The sequence below is a fragment of the Anopheles marshallii genome, chromosome 3 (genome assembly GCF_943734725.1).
Source record: "Anopheles marshallii chromosome 3, idAnoMarsDA_429_01, whole genome shotgun sequence".
In the NCBI taxonomy this organism is placed as follows: domain Eukaryota; kingdom Metazoa; phylum Arthropoda; class Insecta; order Diptera; family Culicidae; genus Anopheles; species Anopheles marshallii.
Window position 1 is genome coordinate 19636568 of NC_071327.1, and position 21632 is coordinate 19658199.

The following is a 21632-nucleotide window of genomic DNA, read 5'->3' on the forward strand; positions in this document are numbered from 1 at the left end:
ATATCGTTTCTCATCAGATGACTCACGTGTGTCGTGTTGGTTGAGCGAGAGCGAGATAGAGAGAAGAGAAGCCGCAAACGAAAACCAGAACAGAAAGATGGGTCAAAATTAAACCCCAAACGGCAACGGCAACATATAAGCATATTGAAACATAAGACTGCGAAAAGAATACTCTCATTAAGGGGGTTCAGGTAAGCAGATCATGTTGCAGATTTATTCCAAGATGCTAAATTCGAAGAGAACAACCAAAAGCCGGGGGAAAACTAAGCAAAATATAAACGACCGTACGATGGCAACATTGTGAAATATGCTACGAAGAGCTAATCGTAAAGAAAGGTTACGATCGACCGTGAAGCACGTGAAGTAATTTTCCTATCTTAGCTAAGAAAAGGAAAAGAGAAAGCTATACGGACAGTTCGGGCGTAATATGTGACTGATTACACATTCTGCACACCACCACGAATGTTCCGCCGGGCACCGCTTGTCTTCCCATTCCGCACCGAAAGCGGGCTGCGGACTGCGTACGTGAAAATCATCCGATCCGATAAAAAAAGGTCGCAGAAGAGGATGCACGCACACACGCACGCACAAAAATGTGCACACCAAACACGTGAACGCGCTGGCCGCGATGGCGCTACAAGTGGTTGGGTGTACAAACAACGACCTTTCCTCATATGTTGGATGTTGGATCAACGAACACAAACGCGCTCTACAATCTTTCCCCCCTAAAAACGATCCAGCTTTACTTAGATTTTTCATTTTAGAAGTACATTATCGGGTTGTAAATAGCACTCCCTTAGTTTCAGCCACGGACTGCTGCGAAGATGGAAGTAATATCCCCACGAAAAATTGCCGCATTTCGAACAAATGGTTGTGAAAATGGAAAACAACATCGTTTAAACACGGGGTACTCATTCCCCCTAGAAAAACGCCGCTTATTTGTGTGGCGTGGCGCGGGTGTCGTTTTAAAGCTATTGATTGTTTAGTTGATTAAAATGTAACGTACTGAACGTTGCACGTGTCAACACCTGCACTAACCGACCACTGGGATGTGTGTTTGTTTTGCTCGTTGCTGCATTGGAAAATGATTCATACATTGCTTTTGAATTGAAGCGTTTACCATAAAAACACGATCGGATGATCTTGCTTTATATGAGATCGGGGTGATTTTTGTGTCCCCATAGAAAGGGGGGCAGGATGCAAGATTGTGGCCAATTGATTGGGTTCAATTAGTTGGAATTTAGTCGGTCAATGTAAATGTTGTGTGTGTAGTACGCTAGCCTTAAGGCTGGCTAAATTTAGGGCCCTTTGGCTATTTTTATCTACCACCCCTATCTCCATCATGCGATCGATAAGCCGTTGAGCTGAAAATGTGAATTATTGGTGCATTAAATGCTTATCTAAATGTCTTCTGGTCGACGAAAACGAAAGCAAAGCAGTAACGTAAAACGTGACTCGAATAGCTTTTATTTATAGAACTAATCAAATGTTATTAACCTTTTTTCCTGTTCAGAGCATTATAATCTAGACATACTACAAAGTAGGGAATTATGCATGAATTTTTGCCGTAGCCAGTTTGTATAAAGCGATTTAATTTCCATTAAATTGCATCTAATCGTACGGCCGTCATGTTCACTTCGGGACTGGGTGTATTTGCATTAATAATGATAACGTGCTTCAATTATTCCTGACTTACTGAACGGACCTTGATATAAATATAATTACTGTTTAAGTTAACTATTCCGCACAATTCTTGTCGGCTTGTGGGGGCGTCCAATAAAAGTTTATGCAAGGGAACAGGTTTATTAAGCAAAGAATTCTAAATAATAGATTACAATTTCCAAACGACCGAACGTAATCGACAACAACATGCTCATGCTACGAACGTTCGATGTTTTCAGTGGTTTAAAGTTCCATGTATCACAGCCGGGGCAGAGTCACCTCCGTTGCATGTAATACATACGCTACACTGGCCAAATGTCCATCAAACAAGCTCGTACCGTTCGTGTTCGGCGGGTGAAAAATGAAACCAATGGTGGCAGCAAAAAGATACACGCGGGAGGAGTCTACCTTTTTGACTACCCGCATTGCAACTAGTTTCGCTTTGTGGCCGTAGGTTATCTTGAGTACAGTATGTGTTACCCTGGTTGTACCTTTGGCTATGGTGTGTGCACACTTTGCAATCGCACCCAGTATCTATTACACGCGAGACTCTATTACACTGTGACACATTGACTTGTTCCATCCAGTGAGACACGGAAGGGACTGGAGACAACAAAATCATTAAAAAAATACCCTTAAATCGATGATGGGAGCTCAGAATACAGAAAAAAGATACACAGTGAACATATTTCAGCAGAATTGGAAGCATTTCAGTATCATTCTTTCGAGAGTGGAAGGATTTTTAATCGTTGAGCAAACATTTGAAAGCCTTGGTTTGTGGAGACCTTTGCTGACGGCTGAACTAACGCACAAGCTCTGACTTCTGTTGAAGTGGTCTGCGATAACATAGCCCCATCCACACTTTGTCAAATAAGCATTAACATTCATTGCCCTGCCCTACGAAACTGAGTTTTTTTTTGTGAGACTACAACTCAAAAAATCCAATGAAACTGTAACGTCAATATTCTTTACCATTAAATCAACTGTATGATTATGTACAATCGGTATAATAAATAAAAAGCATTGGTTGGGGGTTTCAGGAACATTTGGCAGAATTTTCTTATCAATATAACGACAAACTACGGAGTTATGAAGCAAAGAATCCGTAAATTTCATATCTTTAATGACCGAACGTGTCAATAACGTTAGCAACGCGTTACTCATTAACGTTAGCGGGGCTTAGAATTTCTTGGAGATCTGTGAGACAATTGGTTTGAAATTGTCACCAGATATTCCTACTCCACCTTCACCAGATATTTTTTCCCGATACTTATCTCATGTATACCAAAATGACGAAACGCCTCAGGGTAAAGCAAACGCGGGTGTTTCTACAGTGCTTTGTGCTCTACTGTGCATTCAACTCTTGAAGTTGAACACTTTCTCATGATAATACCCCATATCCAGCACTTGTGGTTATTTAAAAGTGTTTTTTTTTTTAAATGTGTGGGTTTTAAAGGCTCAGCATTGTGTGGTTGTTCTTTTAAAAATCCTTAAAATAGCTTATTTTTGGAGCTACTTTTTGTTCTTGGCCTTCTCACAGTTGAGGACGTCATTCAGAGATCACCAATCCGTTCTCAGGCTACTCCGATGTCCTGGAAGTCGCCGGGAGGCATCCTTATTAAGTGTCCCAAACATCTCATCCTTGCAGCCTTGGCCACCGTCAGGATGTATCTGATACACCAAACAGTTCAGGAGTTCGTTTCCAGGCATCTCCAACATCCTGGAAGTCTCCGGGAGGCATCCTTATTAAGCGTCCCATCCATCTTATACCAAACACCACACCAAACACCAAACAGTTCAGTTGGCACTTGGTTCATTCTCCTTGTTCACGGACCTTAAAAAATATCGCCAAAGTTAGTCCGTAGGAAGTGTTGACGTCCTCGGCCCGTATCGTTCAAGACTCATGGCCATGGAGGACCCAAATACGATACTAGCTGCATTTCGTGTCTTGATAAAGTCTGCTAAGAGTAGGAGCTTGTGAAGCTCCTAGTCAGTCGCTTAACAATATGTTCCCAGATTTCGATCTACTGAGCATAAATCTTCACTTAACAGAACGTCTGCGTTTGGTAGAATAACATACTCGCGTCTACGTTTGACTGTAATGTTGTTATTTTTTAACGTTAAATGGGTCACAATGTTGTAAACTAACGAATTAAAAGCATGAGTTGAGTTACAAAAAATTCACATCTGGGCCCACAGTTCCTGTCTGATATGGTCCTCTGTACATAGTCTAATATTCGCCCAAACAGTAGATAAGACGTGATAAGAAAAAGGTGTGGCATACGTCGCAAGTTCGACGTATGATACCTTTGCGAGTTTTTTTTAACTTTTTTATTACGACTCTGATTCTGACACACTGATTTGCTGCCGTGCGCTTCAGATAATCTCCTGTAAGTGAGGTATCGCTCACTAAAGACTTATTATGAAACCTCTCTATAACCAATCTAATTGACACCTAGCGCTGTTGCTTATCATTCTTACAGCAAGCAGATAAGCGGTTTAATCATACGCATTAAGCTTGAGGCTACAGTTGTGCAATCAATTTGCACAGTGATTCACGGTTTGTTTTATGATCGAGCGCTTGTATGTGCGATCAAGCGCAAAGCACAATGTATGGCGCGATCATAAGCAAGATAAGGTATCTTCTTCGCACATGTATCCAAAGTATTGTGGCACGCGTCCATCGTCAGGTATCGTTCGGTAGGTGAAGACTTCGCCCTCGACACTGCACATTTGCAGCAGCTAATTGCAACACACTTTTCATTCGCTTTTGGTATTGTCTTTGAAACCACCGGAGGTTTCCACTAAACGGACGGTGTGCCACGGTACTAATAGTTCCTAATGTGCTAACAAAGCGACCAATTGGCGTGGAATGTGTGAAACGAAGTGGGGTTTTAACCTAGCTTTAATACATCATCCAAAAGATGGTGTGTTGATAGTGGCGCCGGTCTTCACACGACAGGACCGGTCCAAAATCCCGTCCGGATCCGTAGCGCAAGGACTGACCATCACGTGGTAAAATAAATCTAGTAAGCCAGAAACGGCAGGCAATGGCCTAGTAAAAGATCATCGTTACACCAAGAAGAAGAAGTTAAGAGTCGGTCTATACGTTCTACGGATACACGACGCTTCTATTGGGTTTTTAATAATTTTGACCCGTGTGTGGGACGTACGTCGCGATGCTAAAAACACATCTTCAACAGGTGTTTTCTTCCGCCCTTCTATTTAAAACATGTCCAATGCCTCGTACATTCTCAAAACAACGTTTGATGACGAATTGTCTCGAGTGCTTGTGCCCGGTTGTTGAGTGATTCTATCATATGGTCGTCCAAAACATGACGTACTCCAAGCAGCGTGCTTGGGATGGTTTATTACTGATATCTTCCTGGTTTCTTCTACTCTGTTCCGTCGCGTGGTTTACGTGCTCGAGTACATTTACATTTTTGACAATGGTTATGCAAATAATTAATAATGTCTTATTCCGTTTTTTTTTCTTCTTTATTTTTCCAGAATCTCACGCGTGCATAACATTGTCGTCTGCTTAATTCCAACACACACATCATAGACACAATGCCAATACAAGAGGAATGTTCAGTAATACCGGATGTACCACGTGGACCACTGTGTGCTTATCGATCGAAGGCTCAGTTTAACTGGAAAGAATTTCGGCTAGTGCTAGAGGATAAAGAGCTCGTGAAAATAAAAGTAAGTTAGTACTGATCGCGATCAATCTTTCGAAAAAAAATCCCCACTAATCTCCTACTCCCTTTTTTGCAGTACGACATATGGCGCCGATTGGAATCGGAACCGCTGTTCTCACCGGTTACGGCTACATTGTCGGTCGATCAGCAGAAAGAACGCGCCGCAAGGCAGGTGAATCGTATCGCCGATCTGGAACTCGCACCACCAGAGATCTATTCGAAACCCTACAAATATCGTGTGCGTTATCTGATGAGCATCAACGAAGCGCTCCACGCCGTATGTCCAAGCCTGTCCGTAAAAATTGCACTCGGCGTTGGGCTGTTCACGAACTCGCTGCTTGCGATGGGTACCGAGCGTCACCAGGACGTGTACAATAAGGCGTGGAACCGGGAGATCATTACATGCTTAGCGATCACGGAGGTATCGCACGGTAGCAACACGAAACGATGTCGCACAACCGCAACGTACGATCCGACCACACAAGAGTTCATTATACACACGCCCGATTTTGAGGCGGCCAAATGCTGGATCGGCAATCTGGGCAAAACGGCCTCGATAGCGCTACTGTTCGCTATTCTCTACACCGCCGATGGGGAAAATCATGGACTGCAAGGCTTTCTCGTGCCGATACGCGATCCGAAAACGTTACTGCCCTACCCGGGCGTGACGGTGGGCGATATTGGCGAAAAGATCGGCCTAAATGGGATCGACAATGGTTTCGTGATGTTCAACAACTATCGTATACCGCGTGAGAATTTGCTGAACCGCACCGGTGATGTGACGCCGGAGGGTGTGTACGAGAGCACGTTCAGCGAGCCGGGCAAAATTCTTGGCGCGGTGCTAGAATCTTTCTCCGCGGGACGGTTGGGCATCATGCAGGAGTCGTCCAACACGCTATCGCATGCGGCCGTCATTGCGGTGAGGTATGCCGCGCTGAGGAAACAGTTCGGAACGGACCGGAATGGACCGGAGCAATCGATCATCGAGTATCAGTTGCATGTAAGTTGGGCGGAGTCGTGTCATCGGAAGTTCAGTTTAGAACACACTTTGGTAACACGTTTTTTGGTATTGTTGCAGCAATGGCGCATATTTCCCTATCTGGCTGCGGCCTGCGTACTTAAGGTGTCGGTGTTTGCCATGACCGAGATCTATCTCGAGACGGTGCAGAAATCTCAAGCCGAATCGAACGGATTCGAGCTGCTGACCCAGATCGTGTCGGAGATACACGCGCTGGTGTCATCGTCGAAACCGCTCGTTACGTGGACGGCACGTGATGCGATTCAAGAATCGCGCGAAGCTTGCGGCGGTCACGGTTACCTGCGGGCGGCCAATTTGGGCGAGCTGCGTAACAATCACGATCCTAGCTGTACTTACGAAGGTGACAATAATGTGCTGGGCCAGCAGGCTTCCAATTGGCTCATCAGGCAGTGGAAGAACGCGCAGGTGGAGAGTCCGGTGGGAACGGCCAGCTTTATCACACGCAGGAACGCAATATTGGCCAGTGATTTTGAAGCTCTGCTGCGTAAGGGAGTTCACATCGAAAGCTCGGACTGTAAGTTCTATCGCGCTGTGTTTTGTGGGAGATATTTTCTAATCTTTATTGCCTTTATACAGTCGTCAGTCAGTGCTACGAATGGCTCATGTGTTGGTTGCTTAAGGAAAGTGTAGCAAAGATGGAGGAAGCCAACAAGGTCGGTTTGGATACGTTTACGGCACGTAACAACTGTCAGGTCTATCGGGCGCGAGATTTAAGCCGTGCGTACGCGGAGTATTACGCATTGGAGAGTTTCAGGTGAGAGAAACGTTACCCTTTGGTTGGGAAATGTCTAACGCGTTGGAACTGTAATAATTATTCCGTTCCTTTTTTGTAGATCCCGATGTGCTCGTGGTGACGTAAAGGAGGAACTGCGTCCGGTGCTCTTCCGGGTGTATTTGATCTACGGTATGTGGTGTCTCGATCGACACATGACCACCTTCTACGCTGGTTCATTCGCCAAGGGTTCACAGTTTGCGGACGCAGTACGCGATACGCTGCTGCGAATGTGTGGCGCCCTGAACGATTCCGCCGTAGCCATTGCCGATGCACTGGCTCCACCTGACTGGGTACTAAACTCGGTAATCGCCAAATCCGACGGGCGATTGTACGAGAATATTCAGTCGGTGTTTATGACCAATCCGGGTGCGCTGGAACGAGCGTCCTGGTGGAAGGACGTGATACCGTCTAAGCTGAAGAGTAAACTGTAGAGCGTTTGTAAAACAAAACAAAAACACAACAAGTCGAGCAGAAGGGATAGGGATACGCGTGTGGAAAACGGAACTGGAATCAGACAGGGTTTTGAGGCTGAACGATGGCTTGTTCATCGATGCCGCTTCGGAAAGCGAAATATTTTACGGGTTTTTTTGTTGTTGTTGTGTGTATGTTTTAGAGTATATGTTTTAGCTGTGTTTTTTTCTATACCGCTCGATCAGGACGAGCCAATATCGTCCTATTGCATAATGGAAAAAGAAAACACACACACCACACACAGTATAAGTGCAATCCGGACGTGACGTTCCTCAAATGCAGGCGAACCACCGTCGTATATATCGTGTAAACGCGCGACCGGAAGGTATAAAACGAAAAGTGTAAACTCCTGCACGTAGATGTTGCCTGTTAATCGTGTTTTTTTTATGCTGTATGGTGAGGAGCATAGCATCACGCAAAAGGAACGCACCCCCGTGCAGTATTATTGTGGGTTTGGCGTATAAGATGTTCGTTAGAGAAGCACGCATATATGTTCGTTTCGTTCGTAATTGATGTTGGTACTTCGATCGACGGTTGATCGATTGCGTATGCTAGTTGTTAGTGAACGTTCCCCCGCCCCAGTACTCAGTAAAGTGTTTCTCTCTCTATCTTACTGTTAGAAAGTCGCGGTCAAACCGATAAATCTGGAAACCTTTTTTTTAATTCCTGTACTCCACTTGTTCTTGTTTGTAGTCCTGTGTGTTAAATTAGTTCGATGTAATCTCTTGATCGTTAATTACAACTGCTACCCGAAAAAAATGGAGGTCCCCCAGAACCTCACCAGCAGGACAAATCAATTCGTGAAAAAGAAAATGTGTCTTATCTATATTCCTATATCTACATCTCGCGAATAGTCAAAATCAGCCTAGCTAGAGAATGTGTAACACAATTGTCTATTGAAACAAAATACAATGATTTTTATAGTGAATGTGTATTTACGATCGTTGTAAATCCCGTTTAGTGGCGCAACAGTTCATGTTAACCTGTGAGGGGTGGTACACAATGTTGGTGAAAATTTGGAACTGTTCTTAGGCATCCTGCCCCGTCTACGCCTGATTTGTTCTTACCTACCCCACTGTCGTTTCGGACGATCCTGTTGTTGCGTGGTATTTTATATAATTGAAACCCCACCTCTTCGGTGTACGTAATGCAGAGATCGCGATAATAATAGTGTGCAAGTGATGTTTCTCCTGCATATAATAAACAAACGAAACCTCTCCCTGCTGTATGTGCACCATCATTTTCCGTCGATGTATGTAAAAACCGTTTCGTGCACTGGCAAATGAAAACAGAGTGTCATATATGTGTTTGATGGGGCCCGGCAAGGTTAAAACCGGGATAGGGTAGGTTGCTGTAGGAGAAAGGGTGCCACAGTGCGTAGGAAATGTTTATCTACATGCGAAATATATACACATTCTTATATACACGAACCACAAACCTAGATGGAAACAAACATGAATACATGCATATAAGACGCGTTTCTTGAACGCATCTCATCCTTGAGTACTGTTGTTAATATAGATTGTTCTATGAGAAAAATTCGTTCAACAAAAAATGTCTTTAAATGCGAACAATTGATCAGAACTGCATGCATTTATTGATCCATATTAAGGTTTATATTTTATCATAACAAAAAAATACCACTCCGTTGTGTTGCGTGTGTCTCGTTCGCGGGGTTTTTACATTTTTACCTTCAAAATGACCTAACGAATGGAGGCGGTGTGCGCGTACGGATATGATACTTGACAATGTTTATAGAACAAAACACTACAATGAGATTTGGAAAAAGCGTGAAAAATAAATCAAGGAACCTAAACGCTTTACATTACGGCACACTGTTCATCGTTTTTGTTTGGAATCCGCCCGATCGACGATGCTGATGGTGACCTGTTCACGCCGGATGTCGAATACACCGCTAGCCGGCAGCCACTCTCCTCGTGGAAGTATTTGTCCTTCGGTGGCTTCATCATGCGGTGCCGTTCGACCGTCGCCATCTCATCGCCTTCTTCGTTCAGCAGCACGGTCACCATCGTATCCGTTACCGTCCACAAGGCGCTCTTCATTACCAGATCGGTCGGTGGATCCGGTTTCCGGTTCGCCACGGTTGCCCACACCGTTACTATACCGTTGCCCTCGATTTTGGCCGACTTCGGGAACCGATAGCATATCTCGGAAGCATCCGCCGGCCGACGAACCAGCTGCCAACCGTCCAGCTTGTACTCCTGTTTCGATTTGTTTGCGATGCGCACGAACCGACCGTCGGGATCACACTCCGTCACCTCGATGTCACCTTTGGCCGAAGCCACCACGGAATAATCCAACGATTCGTCCAGATTGTTGCGCTTGCGTTTAAGCGAAGGCGTACGGAACAGCCGTGAGCTGGAGGTGAACGCAGCGGCACCGGCAGCCGAGCTGGAGCTGGTCACGTTCGGCGTAATGTTGAGACGCGTCTCTTCCGTCGACAGAAGCTTATCGTACGCCGATATTTCCATGTCGAGCGAAATCTTGATATCCATCAGATCCTGATAATCCTTCAACTGAACGTCCATCTCGGTGCGCATCTGATCGTGTTGCTTTTGGAACTTGGCTTTTTCCTCGTCATACCGGGCACGTTCGCTTACCAATCGCTCCTCTAGCGCTTGGATGCGTCCCTCAAACAGGTTGCCCATTTCGTCCCGATTCAGGCGCAGCTGTTGCTCGTACTGATCGCGCAACTCCTGGAGCGTCTGCTGCAGCTTCGTCTCGTACTGCTCCATGAGAAAGCCATCGATTTCGCTGATCTCACTCTGCCGGCGTAGTTTACTCTCGCTCAGTTCCTGGCTGTGTACTTGCTCCTTGAACGTGAGCTCCTCGCGCAAACTTTGGATATTGTTTTCCAAATCGACCCGGATCAGCGTTTCGTGCTCGAAATCCTTCCGTATCGCTTCGAACGAGCGGCGCAGCTTGTCCGTCTCTTTTTCCGCTTCCCGGAGCTCATCCTGCAGCTTCTTCCGCTCCGAACAGACACTGTTGAAGTTGGCGGTCAACTCGATGCACCGGGCCTCATTTGCACGCGCCTCCCTTTCCAGCTCGCTGACCTCCTTTGTGCGCCGGTTCAGCTTGGTACGCAATTGGTCATTTTCCTCCAAGGTGCGCTTTGACTCTATTTCCATCTTCGCCTTCTCGCGTGCCGTTTCATCTAGCAGTTTGCGTGCGTCCGCCAGCTCGTGTTCATATATGGCCTTCAGCCCGGACACTTCCCGGGCAGCGGTATCCTGTAGAGTGGACAGCTCAAGCGATAGACGGGAGTTTTCCTGCTCCAAAAACCGTACTCGATCGATGTAGCAGGCCAACCGATCGTTCAGATTCATGAGACTGTTTTTTTCATGCAGCCGACTGTGGCGCGTCGGGCTGAGGGCCGTCTCCATCGATTCCGATGCGCTTGACACGGTCGATGCGGATGACGACACGGACTGGGCACCACTGGGCGTGTTGGCCGTCGTGGAGGACGGTTTTGCCGATGGCTTCTTCGTTTTTTGTGACATTTTTCAGCTGGCCGTTGGACGAAACAATAAATTCTCTTCCTGGAAACGGCGAACACAGGCGTACAATGCGATTAACCTCAACGGGCCACCGTATATAGCGTACGGAAGTTTTACGGAATATAGACACTTACTTAGCTGCGCATGGAGGTTTTAAACACTTTTGCACAATTGTTTTTTTCGTTTAAACACCCTTATGGCTGCGACTTAGAAGAATGCGCGATGAATAAATGGTACACCACGGTACTTCGGCGGGAACTGAATTTATGTGAACAATGACGACTAGTGTCTGTATCTCTTTCACAACGGTTCACCATGGCGCTCTTTGCTTTACAGCAGATTTAGTGCAATGGCGGATTCCTGTGCTATTTAGAACATTTCCAGAGCGTCTGTGATCGTCAACGGAATAGAAGCTTGTTCTATTGCCTTTCTTTTAGCGTTTTGTTGCATTTAATGCAGTGATTAATTTAATGATTAATTTAATTACATCCAATAACAATTCTAACTCGCAACGGTGATTGTTTTCTTTTCGATACAAAAAAGGATGTTTTTAGGACAGCATCGTCTTGAACGACCACTGTGCGTTCGTTGTGCTAAAATTAGTTTAGTTCGGGTTCGAACTAGTGTTGGGCATCGGGATCCGGATTAGATACTACAATTAGATCCTTCTTCGGATCACTCCGTATCCAATCAAATACAGGCAGTTCCTGAGATGCGCTACTATTGCGGACCGCTATAACAAGATTCGCGTAACTCGAATCCTGGTGCAATATCGTTTATACTGCAAAGTTTCAGAGTCGGCTTCCTTCTTTGTAATTTATTTATACGGCAATTTAGGCAACTTTTCGAAAGAAAACGTTAACAGAAATAAAAAAAACAATGTTTTATATGAAAAAGGAAGGTATTTTCAAGCAATTTTCACAATTAGCAATTATAATAGGAACCGCGGGTCTCGGGAACTACCTGTATCTTATTTCTTCATCTCTGACTTCATTCTTCCATGGCGAGTTTTAAAAATAATTTAAATAGCATTGCTGACTTGTTTTGGTTGAATCGAATCCCACATGGGTGCGATCATTATTCCTTATTCCATGCAACACATATTTCATATTCTACTTTTACTTATGAACAACACGAACCTATTCAGTAGTTCACCAACAACGCATATGCACGGAACGATTGCATCAGTTGCAACTAGGCGGGCGCAATCACAACCACGATCGACCATCATTGCACCGTTGCAAAATTATAAGCGAATCCTTTTACAGACGCAATTGATGATCATTTTCCCATCGCCGATCGTGGCCGACGTTTGGCGACGTACCTAATTAACCTTGAGCCGTCCCAAAACCCTCCGCCACGTGTCGGTGTATTCCTCCGAAACGGTTTAAATATCACCCCTGCACGATACAGTGGCCAAAGCGGGGTTGGGTTAGTTAAAAAGTTTTATTAAACCCCTGGATGGTGCTGGATAATGGATGACCGCTTGTTGTTCGTTCGGATCGACGCATACCTCGGACGCGTTTGGTTGCAGATCGTTGATTTCATTACGAGCTTTGGCGGTGATTTGAAGTGCCGTCAGTGTATCATCCGGTGAACATCGGATCTTGGTAGCTTTGTGCAAGTTTTATCCGTCTTTCAATAGCGACAATATGCGTTACGAAAGATTAATAGGCTGTGTGCTGGTGGTGACGGGAGTGGCAGCAAGCCGCGAGGAACCGAAAACGTTTCCTGGGTAAGTGGTGGCTGTGGGAAAAAATACTGTAGTAAACGGTGCTTGAAAAGATTTATAGTGTGTGATTTTTTTTGGTTTTTTTATTGCGGTAAACATCGCAGAGCGTCGCTTGTGTTGCCAGCCGTCCTGCCAATTCTTGGCACGATCATTCCTTCCCTTATACCGGGTGCTGTTCCACCGGGAACGGGCGGTGGCGTAGCACTGCCGGGAGTTTCCGTGTCCCATTCGACATCTATCGCCACGTCAGTACACAACAGACCGATCGCTATAAGGTGTGCGATATATCAGCTGTTGAAAGAAGCTTTAGTGCTTTTTATATTATATAAAATGTGTTTTTATCTAATCCGTAGCCATAGTGGATCGGTTTCGACGAACGGCAACACGGACGCCGGTTCTGCTGCAGCTGCTGGATCAACGCATGGTTCTGTGACCGCCGAAAGCAGTTCGGGAACAAGCCGTAAAACAGGAAACGCCAAAACACTATTGCTGAGCAGGCGCTGGAGCAAGTTTTTCAAAAAGCTCGGCTAAAATCGCCCCTCCCCTCCCGCTGCAGTTGGCATGTGCACGATTGTTGAGAAAATGGCAAATAAATAATGTCTTCATGAAAAATATTACCCTCTGTGATGATGTTCAGTGTGATAAAACAGTAATAAGGGCACAGTCATTTATTACGTAACGCTGTTCTTGCGTAACGCTGGGGAGGAGGTTAGTACCACCGTTACGATTTGTTACATGAGGAGAAGGGATGGTTTAAATTTTCGTTAGATTCTTTACAGATCCGCGCTTATGGAACAATTATGAAAACGTAATTAATTTTATAAATTTTCATATAAATTATATGGTCGATTATACGGGGAAACGCGGAGCGGCTGTAAACTGGTTAATCGATTTCTACGGATAACAGGAACATCAGGTTCTTACGAGCAGTAATTGAACATGAAGATGTCAATTTAACGTTAAAAGAATTCATATGCTTTTAATATTAAAAGTCATTCTTTATTTACAATATGGAACATTCTTCAGGAAGGAAGTTAACAAGATAAACTGTTTATAGAAAACTCAAGTTTCTCAAGGCCAACCAGTTAAACGGGGTGAAACGGTTCAAAAACAAAACTATTCTACTAGCCGTCATGTTTTAGCTCATGGATAATCAGCCCGCCGGGTAATCAGGTCCCAGAGAATCGACGGTCTACTATCTACTGGAATCTATCTACTTGTAGATGTTACATCGTCAAAGTTTTCGGTCTGGATACGTTCTGATGGTCACTAAGATGTTGATTTGTTGGATTTAGGTGTGTAGCGTTGGATCTAGTTTACATCCACTATCACATGTCGACCCTTGAACGAAGAACTGCGCTTGTAGAGCACTAAACAATCTCCGAATCTTCATCGCGTTTGATCTGACGTGATTGCTCGGCCACGTCTCGTAATGTGGTATCCATTTATCCCCATCTGTCACACTTTGGTAAAAATTGTAATTTGAGAAAAAACAATCAGAATTTGATATTTCCATTGAACTTCAGTTTTCAATCGCTTAGTACCATTCAGTGCTTGGTCGCATTCTCGGAACAATGATCAATTTTCATGAATTAGAACGAGCATCATCATCATCGGTTGTATTATCGTGTTTGAAGTCAGTATACCAGCTAATAATAGTTGAATTTTATCGTGTCAAGTTACACATTGCTTATCAAGCTTCCTTAATCGTATTTTTTCCTATCGAATACCAATGTTTTATTAACTCTATTTCAGTGGCAAATGACAGAAATGTAGACAGAAATGGAGAAATTAATGAAAAAAAATGCGTTACGTAATAATTGATTGACCCCTTCAAATGATTTGATCACCTATCACACTGTTCTTGGGCTACATCATAATTCCATCATAAAGGTGGTCCCATAACCATGATTTCTGTTGCTTGAGTTGCTTTCATGAATTTAAACTAAACAAAAAAAACAACCCATCTAAGATTCTCATCTTTTCCGCGTCTCCACAAAATTAGCCATTGTTTGGCTGGTCGGGGGAAATCCCAATGTGAAATCAGGAGAACCGTACGATTGAAGAATCGTGAAAGCGATGATCAAGAGGGAATTGGCTACATCCGGGATCAATGCAATATTTGTATAATACACTTCGTACTATACTTTACTGGACACGAACCACACGAATTGAAACAGATTGACACTAATTTGCTTAAGGTACTGATACACTCACTTTATTGGAAAGAGTGCCGTCTAAAAGCCGGTAGGAAGAACTCAATGCCACGCACGACGGCTAACCCACCCGAAACACCCTGTCGGAAGGTGAATGACTGTTTTGTTGTTGTTTTTCAAAAAACAAACCGGGTATGTCCTTCGCCCTTAAAGACCGCCAGACAGCACCAACGAGCGCCTCGATCATGCTGGGCGTCTGTGCGTAGTACGTATAAGAATTTTCAATGTCACCAGCTGGGTGTTGTGACGGCACTATAAAGTAAGGATCAGTTTTTATAAAAAATTTCCCCTGAAAAAGATCAACTTTCTTTGGTCTACTCCACTGCTCGATATCTTGCCTATTGTAAGCAATATTTTTAGTTTTTTTGGTTGGTTTTACATTAATTATAACAGCCGAAACCGAACACCGTACCGGCGCATTTCGGTTTGCAGATATGAGGGACGCATTATGCAGAATGATGAGAAGACGGCCCATCCGGAACCGGTTTCTGATACAGCGCTTTGCTTTTTTGTTTCTCGTGTGTGCGAGATCGTTGCTCATAAATGCGTTTTGTTTAGCGTTGCGTTGTGTACGTTTATCTACCTCGTTTCTGCGAGCGCCGGCTGAATCTTCCGCCGGTGCTCGCGATCGCCCCCTTTTGCGCTCTTCGCGATCACCGTTCGTATAAAACAACATCACCGGTCGCGGTTGCGTTCCATTCTCGCACTTGACGTCCGAACAGATCGTGGTACGCGTAATCTTCTGATTGAGTGTTGTGTGTGTGTGTATTTGTGCGGTATTTTTCGAACAGAGCATTTATTGGATCGGTACTAAATTCGTGCGCTGCAGTGTAAGTGGATGTATGTGATTGAGCGATAGTAGATGGAAGGAAACGTTATCGCAATGGCTGTGAGAGAACACTGATACGTTGACACACGGACTGGATGTAATCGGTGCGATTGACCTCAACGTAGCGAGTGCAGTCATGCAGAAGCGACACAGGAGCGCATTTGATAATCGCTCAATTCGCGAACGGAATGGTCGATCAGATCAGTCGAACAGTGTTGTTGCACGAGAAGTTACAAACTTCATTAAAGTGAACTGTTATGCTGTATGCTCACCGCTTATCAGTACTGTTTCGACGAAGGTTTTCGCATGTTGCACGGGAAGACTGATCGGATGGGTGGACGTGAAAAACCTTGTGGCTGGTGTCAATTAGTGTGTTGGCCCAGCTGAATCTGCCGCTGGTCTTGACCATGAAAACGACACGATCGGATAGATTGTTGTGCGTCGTGGTGTGTTCATGCCGGCATATTTACCAAACCTCCTAATACCTCCACACGGTAGTCGAATCGTGGCGACCTCATATTCAAATACACCTCACGTTGGATGTAGAACTTCCTCCAGCAGTGCCGTACATTGTTGAACCGGTTTCATTTTTTCGGCAACCGCCCTTAACACACACCCGAGCCTGCCTGAGTTTCTTCTTTAACGGTGGGGAAGTACCACGACGATGCTATCCAGAAACTGGTTTGCCTGTGATACCCTGGCCTGGGCGCGACGTGTCTCTGTTTCACTGCGGACGGATGAAATCTGTGTGGCTGAGTAAATTCTTGGACACAGTAACGTCTGTGGGGAAGGAATTATTAGCTTGGTTGGTTTGTTATTGTTACTAACTTGAAAGAGTTGAAGCGACGAACGTGACTATGTTTTAATGTGTTAACGGACAATGTAAATAGGACACTGTGTACAACCATCTCTCGTTGGTGCAATTTGGTTAACAATGGACATGAATCTGAATGAAATGTAAATTAGTGAACAAAACTAAAGCATCTTCAAGATTGTGAGTCACCAGCGACCAGGATCCAAATAATGTTATTTATGTGGTTAAAGTAGTTATATTGTCTGTGTCATTTTTTTCATGATCTATAATCTTTATGCCTATCTTCATGAACGCCTGAGACCTTTATTTGGGTTGAAGTGTTTGATATATTCAAATTACATTACCAACAATTTACGAACTATTTGACATTTTGCGCTTATCTGTTATTGGTTGCGGTCAGACCGTACGGTCTGCCACCTATTTTCGGCACCTTGAGCGGCTTAGACTTCCTTTACTCGTGTTTTTTTTGATTATTTTGCAACGTATGACTAATTCTTCCCCTTCTCCTTAACCGGTTCGCTCGGGCGAAACGATTCGGCGCATGAGGTTATTTTTAATGCTTTCTGCTCAGTTTCTGCTCAGCTGTTGACCATTCGGGTGTTTGTTTTTTTGATCCGGGTGATATCATACGTAATCGGAGCTAAGACACCTTTCAAAAAACGGTTTACTATCCGTGCAGTGCTATCGAAAGCTTTCAGTGCGATGAATCCCGGTGGCAACGATAGGCAACGAAGGTTGGTTTCATGGTGTGTGGAAGATAAAGGTGCTGTTGTGCATTGTGGGTTTGATCGGTTCTGTCCATTTTTGGGGGAACTCCCGCGGTAAAGTTGGAGTCAACGTTTGGACGGAGAAAGTAGTTTTGTGGCACTATCGTAGGTCACACACTCGATGATGGTCAGTCTTCTTGGTAACCGGATCTTCGGTCTGTTACCGATGACGTCTAATGAAAGCAGTCTTGTCCTTTTTTGTTGTTGTTTTTTTTTTTTGGGATATTTAAAATTCACGCAGCTAATGATTTTAACATGCGAATATATTTCGCTCGTTTTTTGGTTCCCTCTCATTCGTCCATTCTTGTAGGTAATTAAGCAAAATGAAGTTTCTCATACTGTGTACGTTAGTAGCTGGCGCTGCTGCAGGTAAGAAGACGGCACCATAATGTGATTGAAGCAAATGAAGAATTTTTCCGATACTAACAATAGCAACACCACGTTTCCAACCATTCCAGGATACTCCAGCTCGAACTATCGGGACGGAAAAGCGACAGGTCTCTATAATCAAGTCTCCGTCGGAACCGATTATGCTGACAAGTTCCCCCATGGTAACACAGGTTATAACGGCGGCTACACGACACACTTTACTACGCCGAACGGGGCTGGTGTGGCGGTCGGTACCGGCACCGGTACCTTCGGGCCCGGATTCGGCGGATACCCGAACCCGACGGTTGACTTCAACAACTTCTTCCAGGGCATTCAGGCGAACTTTGCCAAGTAATACCAAATGTTCACGATTGTTTACGCTTTAGATACTGTATGAGGTTTATAGGTGATGGTTGGGTGATTGGTCAGGTCTGTAAGCTGTCGTTAGGGTTTTCCGATATGTATCCCCCGGAAGTCTATCGTTAGATCTCTCAGATATGCATTCCTATTAACATTTGCACCTGCTTATCTTTTGCACTTGCTTGCACCTGCGTTAAGAATCCGGCCACCATATTTGAAAGATCGTTGAATGGCAAAGCACAAAGTAGGAATATCTTGCACACGATAAGCTGGTTGAATGGATGATGGAGTTGTTTCCTACATCCGATTGTTGCCTGTAGGAATATTGATGTTTTATTGTCGCTGTTGAGCTAGTAAATTCCCACAACCCTTTTTGGCACCGAAGCACTAGAACCGAACCGGGCAGACTGGAACGCTTTTACAGTGGGTTTGATTGTTTCGCTTATTTGCGCAAAACCACTACCAGCTATAAAGCTTCGCTAATTGACCCTGCCGATGAAACGATCGCAACGAAACGTAATGCGTATCAGTAGCAGCAGCTTTTATTACAGCTTTGCTTCGTTTGCTGTCGACGCTTAAGTGATGGTTTTTGTTTTTTGAACCTTATCCCAAAAATCGCTTCCATTTGTGTTTAAACGGCCCGGTAATGGTAAAAAACAAAACATCGCATATACGAACGCGTGCGGCTCTCCGTCTCCCATAGCACGATGACACAATCCTATTCTGGACCGGGAGCGATGGCGTCAGCGTCAGCATCATTGCTGAACCCCGTCTGGGGAAGACCAACGCATCAACAGAACAAGTAATTGGAAGCAACGCGGACGTCCGTGTGGCTGTGCGGTTGTTTGTTTGTGTTTGTCCATACGGGAGCAGCAGATTGCGCACCGACCACCGAGCAGCATGTGCATGCACAACTCATCAATTTTGGGAACCCTGTTCACCTTGAGTTAACCTTTTCCCTTCCTTCCCGGTGTATTTGAACGAGTATGATCGACACGATCGATCCTGGGCGTGAGTGAGGAAAGTGAGAAATGGCATCGTTTCGTGAGATTGGCATCTTCATACATATCAATCAACTGAGGACAGATTTATCGTTTTTCTTGAGAATCTCCATCACCTATCAAAACAATTCGTTTCATCCTAAACTCCAATGCGAATCCATACTGGATCGAGTGATATAAAAACCTTTCCTGACTAATGGACAGTTCAAATCCATTGTAACTACCATTGTGTGATTCAATTCCATATACACTAGCGATATAGTCCCTTGCAATCCCGTTTCAATGGTTAACCACATTCAAAGAAATCTTTCCAAGTGTTACTCACACTAATGTTATGTAGAACGTGTGACGTGTTAGCTCTTTGATAGGTGTTTGCTTCGTATTAGTTTTGGAAGCTTTGCTAACAACTATTCCCATCTCCATTCTCCATCATCTCCTCCCGCTCCAGCTTGTACCAACAGCAGTTTGCTCTGCAGCAGGCTCTGTTCCAGCAGCAGCAGGCCGCCTTTAATGGTGCCTTTGGGGCTGGCGGGTTTGCAGGTGCCGGTGCTGGTGCTTTCCCGGTGTACGGACCCGGCTTTGCCGGTGGTAGCAACTACGTGAACACTCGTTATCCGGCCGGGAACTTTGGTGCACCGAATGTGGCCAGCTCTTCTGCATCGTTCGGACCGGGTGGATTCCACCAGACGGCTTCGGTCTACCCAAACAATCCGGTGTGTATGGAGTTTGATGTTTTGGAAATATGTTCTTGAAGGTATCCAAATATAATGAGGATCTTTTTGGTGTATCTCTGTTTCTGTAGGCTGTACCCAATGTGGACACTCGCTTCGGAGGATCGGAACAGTCGACTAGCTTCCAAAATGGCAAACCAGGTAAGGCAAAACAGAATGAGTTGGACTTTTTGTATGCTGATGTAAGAAGTCCGGACCAAACCCCGTCACGCAGGAGTGACTGTCTAGGTGCTGAGTAACTAAAGTCAGGTGGTCTAGGTTAGAGGTTATAGTCCCAGCCAAGTTTTGATGCTGATCAAAAACAACATTTCACTGCAGTTTGGTTTGTTTACTTCGTGGAAAGTAATGCGCATTTTTTGTTTCCAAGAAATAGATAACGCTATATTCATGAGGATCGGAATTCCCAAACAGTCAACGATTGGTTGCGCATTCCCACACATTCTGATGCTATGATCCGTCCGTCTCTACTTGCAGGATTCGTCGGTGTGTCCAGCTTCTCGTCCTCCTCCAACATCAATGGCCAGACGCACCGTGAAGCAGTGACGACGGTGAACGATAATGGCAAAGTGACGACCCATCGTGTCCACTCCTAAACTGCGTCATGCGCATCACCCAACCGACATGCGACATGCCCAACGTGCTAACGAAACACCTATACATTGCGAAACGGGACAGGGAGAAGATGTAGAGTAAACAATCGACGACTACCCTCTGAGTGTGCTGCTTCCTGCAGGGGTGCGCAAAAAAAAAAATCACAAACAGATGAAGCAACCTTCTCAGGATCGGACGGAGCGTATAGCGAATGGTGCTGTGGCTGTGCGCGAGGAGTAGCGAGGAAGCTCGTAGCGATAGTCCATCGGACAATAAACGTGTGTTGCGAACAAGGCGTACTTACGGCTAACAATCTTATTTTTAATACATTTTGGAACCTTTTTAATAATTTAATACATTCACCGCTGTACGGTGGTTTTGAGAATAAAGCAGAAGCGATATCAGCAAGCTGAAGTAAAGGTGCCATTTCTTTGTTTCGTTCTACCGATTACCCGTTGTACGGCAAGTGTCCATCAGGCCAGGGCGTTGTCCCATTCATCTCCCGACCTTGGTACCGGATCGTATTAATGGTAATGCTTGACCTAGACCGACTTTGCGTTTACTGACATCGGGTTGTGTGTGCCTCCTGCTAGGAGCTACTTCCGCCCGGCGAGCTGATAATGGAAGGAATACGATCGCAGCTTCCTCGAAATTCCACTACCAATGAAACCGTAAGGCTACAAAGCACCGGATCGTGGTGGAATTATAATGCTGCTCTGTATCATCATACCCTGCCTGCCTGCTAGCGGCCCACGTCCTACGGCAGCCTGATAACGGATGTCAATCGATAGGAGCGGAGGTCATCCTGCCGAAGCTACCGAGTGCAAACATGCGAAGCAACTAGATCGTGCCGTTCGGAACTCCATCGTGCCCTATAACATCACGCACCAGTTCTATAAAAGTTTCAGTTCTCGTCGAATAGCTCAACCGAGTGGAGCAAACAGAAGGAATAACTATAATTTCAAACTCAAATTTAAAGCTCCACAGTAGGGAGCGTGGAATCGTGCCAGACCTGTTCTTGCTTTATATATATTGAGAAGAGTGTAATAGTAA

At 44.9% G+C, this 21632-nt stretch overlaps 4 protein-coding genes across 4 annotated transcripts; 3 read left to right on the forward strand and 1 right to left on the reverse strand.

Moving 5' to 3' along the window:
• Positions 1–5232: 5232 nt before the first annotated feature.
• LOC128711387 (peroxisomal acyl-coenzyme A oxidase 3) lies at positions 5233–7608 on the forward strand. Its single transcript, XM_053806257.1, has 5 exons — positions 5233–5367; positions 5440–6363; positions 6442–6916; positions 6979–7156; positions 7236–7608. Exons 1-5 carry the CDS (start codon positions 5233–5235, stop codon positions 7606–7608), a joined length of 2085 nt encoding a protein of 694 aa, XP_053662232.1.
• A 1860-nt stretch (positions 7609–9468) lies between these two features.
• LOC128715119 (lamin Dm0-like) lies at positions 9469–11172 on the reverse strand. The gene has a single exon (XM_053810000.1). The coding sequence runs from the start codon at positions 11170–11172 to the stop codon at positions 9469–9471; it is 1704 nt and encodes a 567-aa protein (XP_053665975.1).
• A 1471-nt stretch (positions 11173–12643) lies between these two features.
• LOC128714957 (uncharacterized) lies at positions 12644–13432 on the forward strand. Its single transcript, XM_053809838.1, has 4 exons — positions 12644–12762; positions 12815–12904; positions 13006–13176; positions 13255–13432. The coding sequence occupies exons 1-4, from the start codon at positions 12644–12646 to the stop codon at positions 13430–13432; spliced, it is 558 nt and encodes a 185-aa protein (XP_053665813.1).
• A 4418-nt stretch (positions 13433–17850) lies between these two features.
• Positions 17851–20581, forward strand: LOC128712276 (uncharacterized). Its single transcript, XM_053807170.1, has 6 exons — positions 17851–17896; positions 17986–18247; positions 18960–19058; positions 19706–19970; positions 20060–20129; positions 20463–20581. The coding sequence occupies exons 1-6, from the start codon at positions 17851–17853 to the stop codon at positions 20579–20581; spliced, it is 861 nt and encodes a 286-aa protein (XP_053663145.1).
• The last annotated feature ends 1051 nt before the right edge of the window (positions 20582–21632 follow it).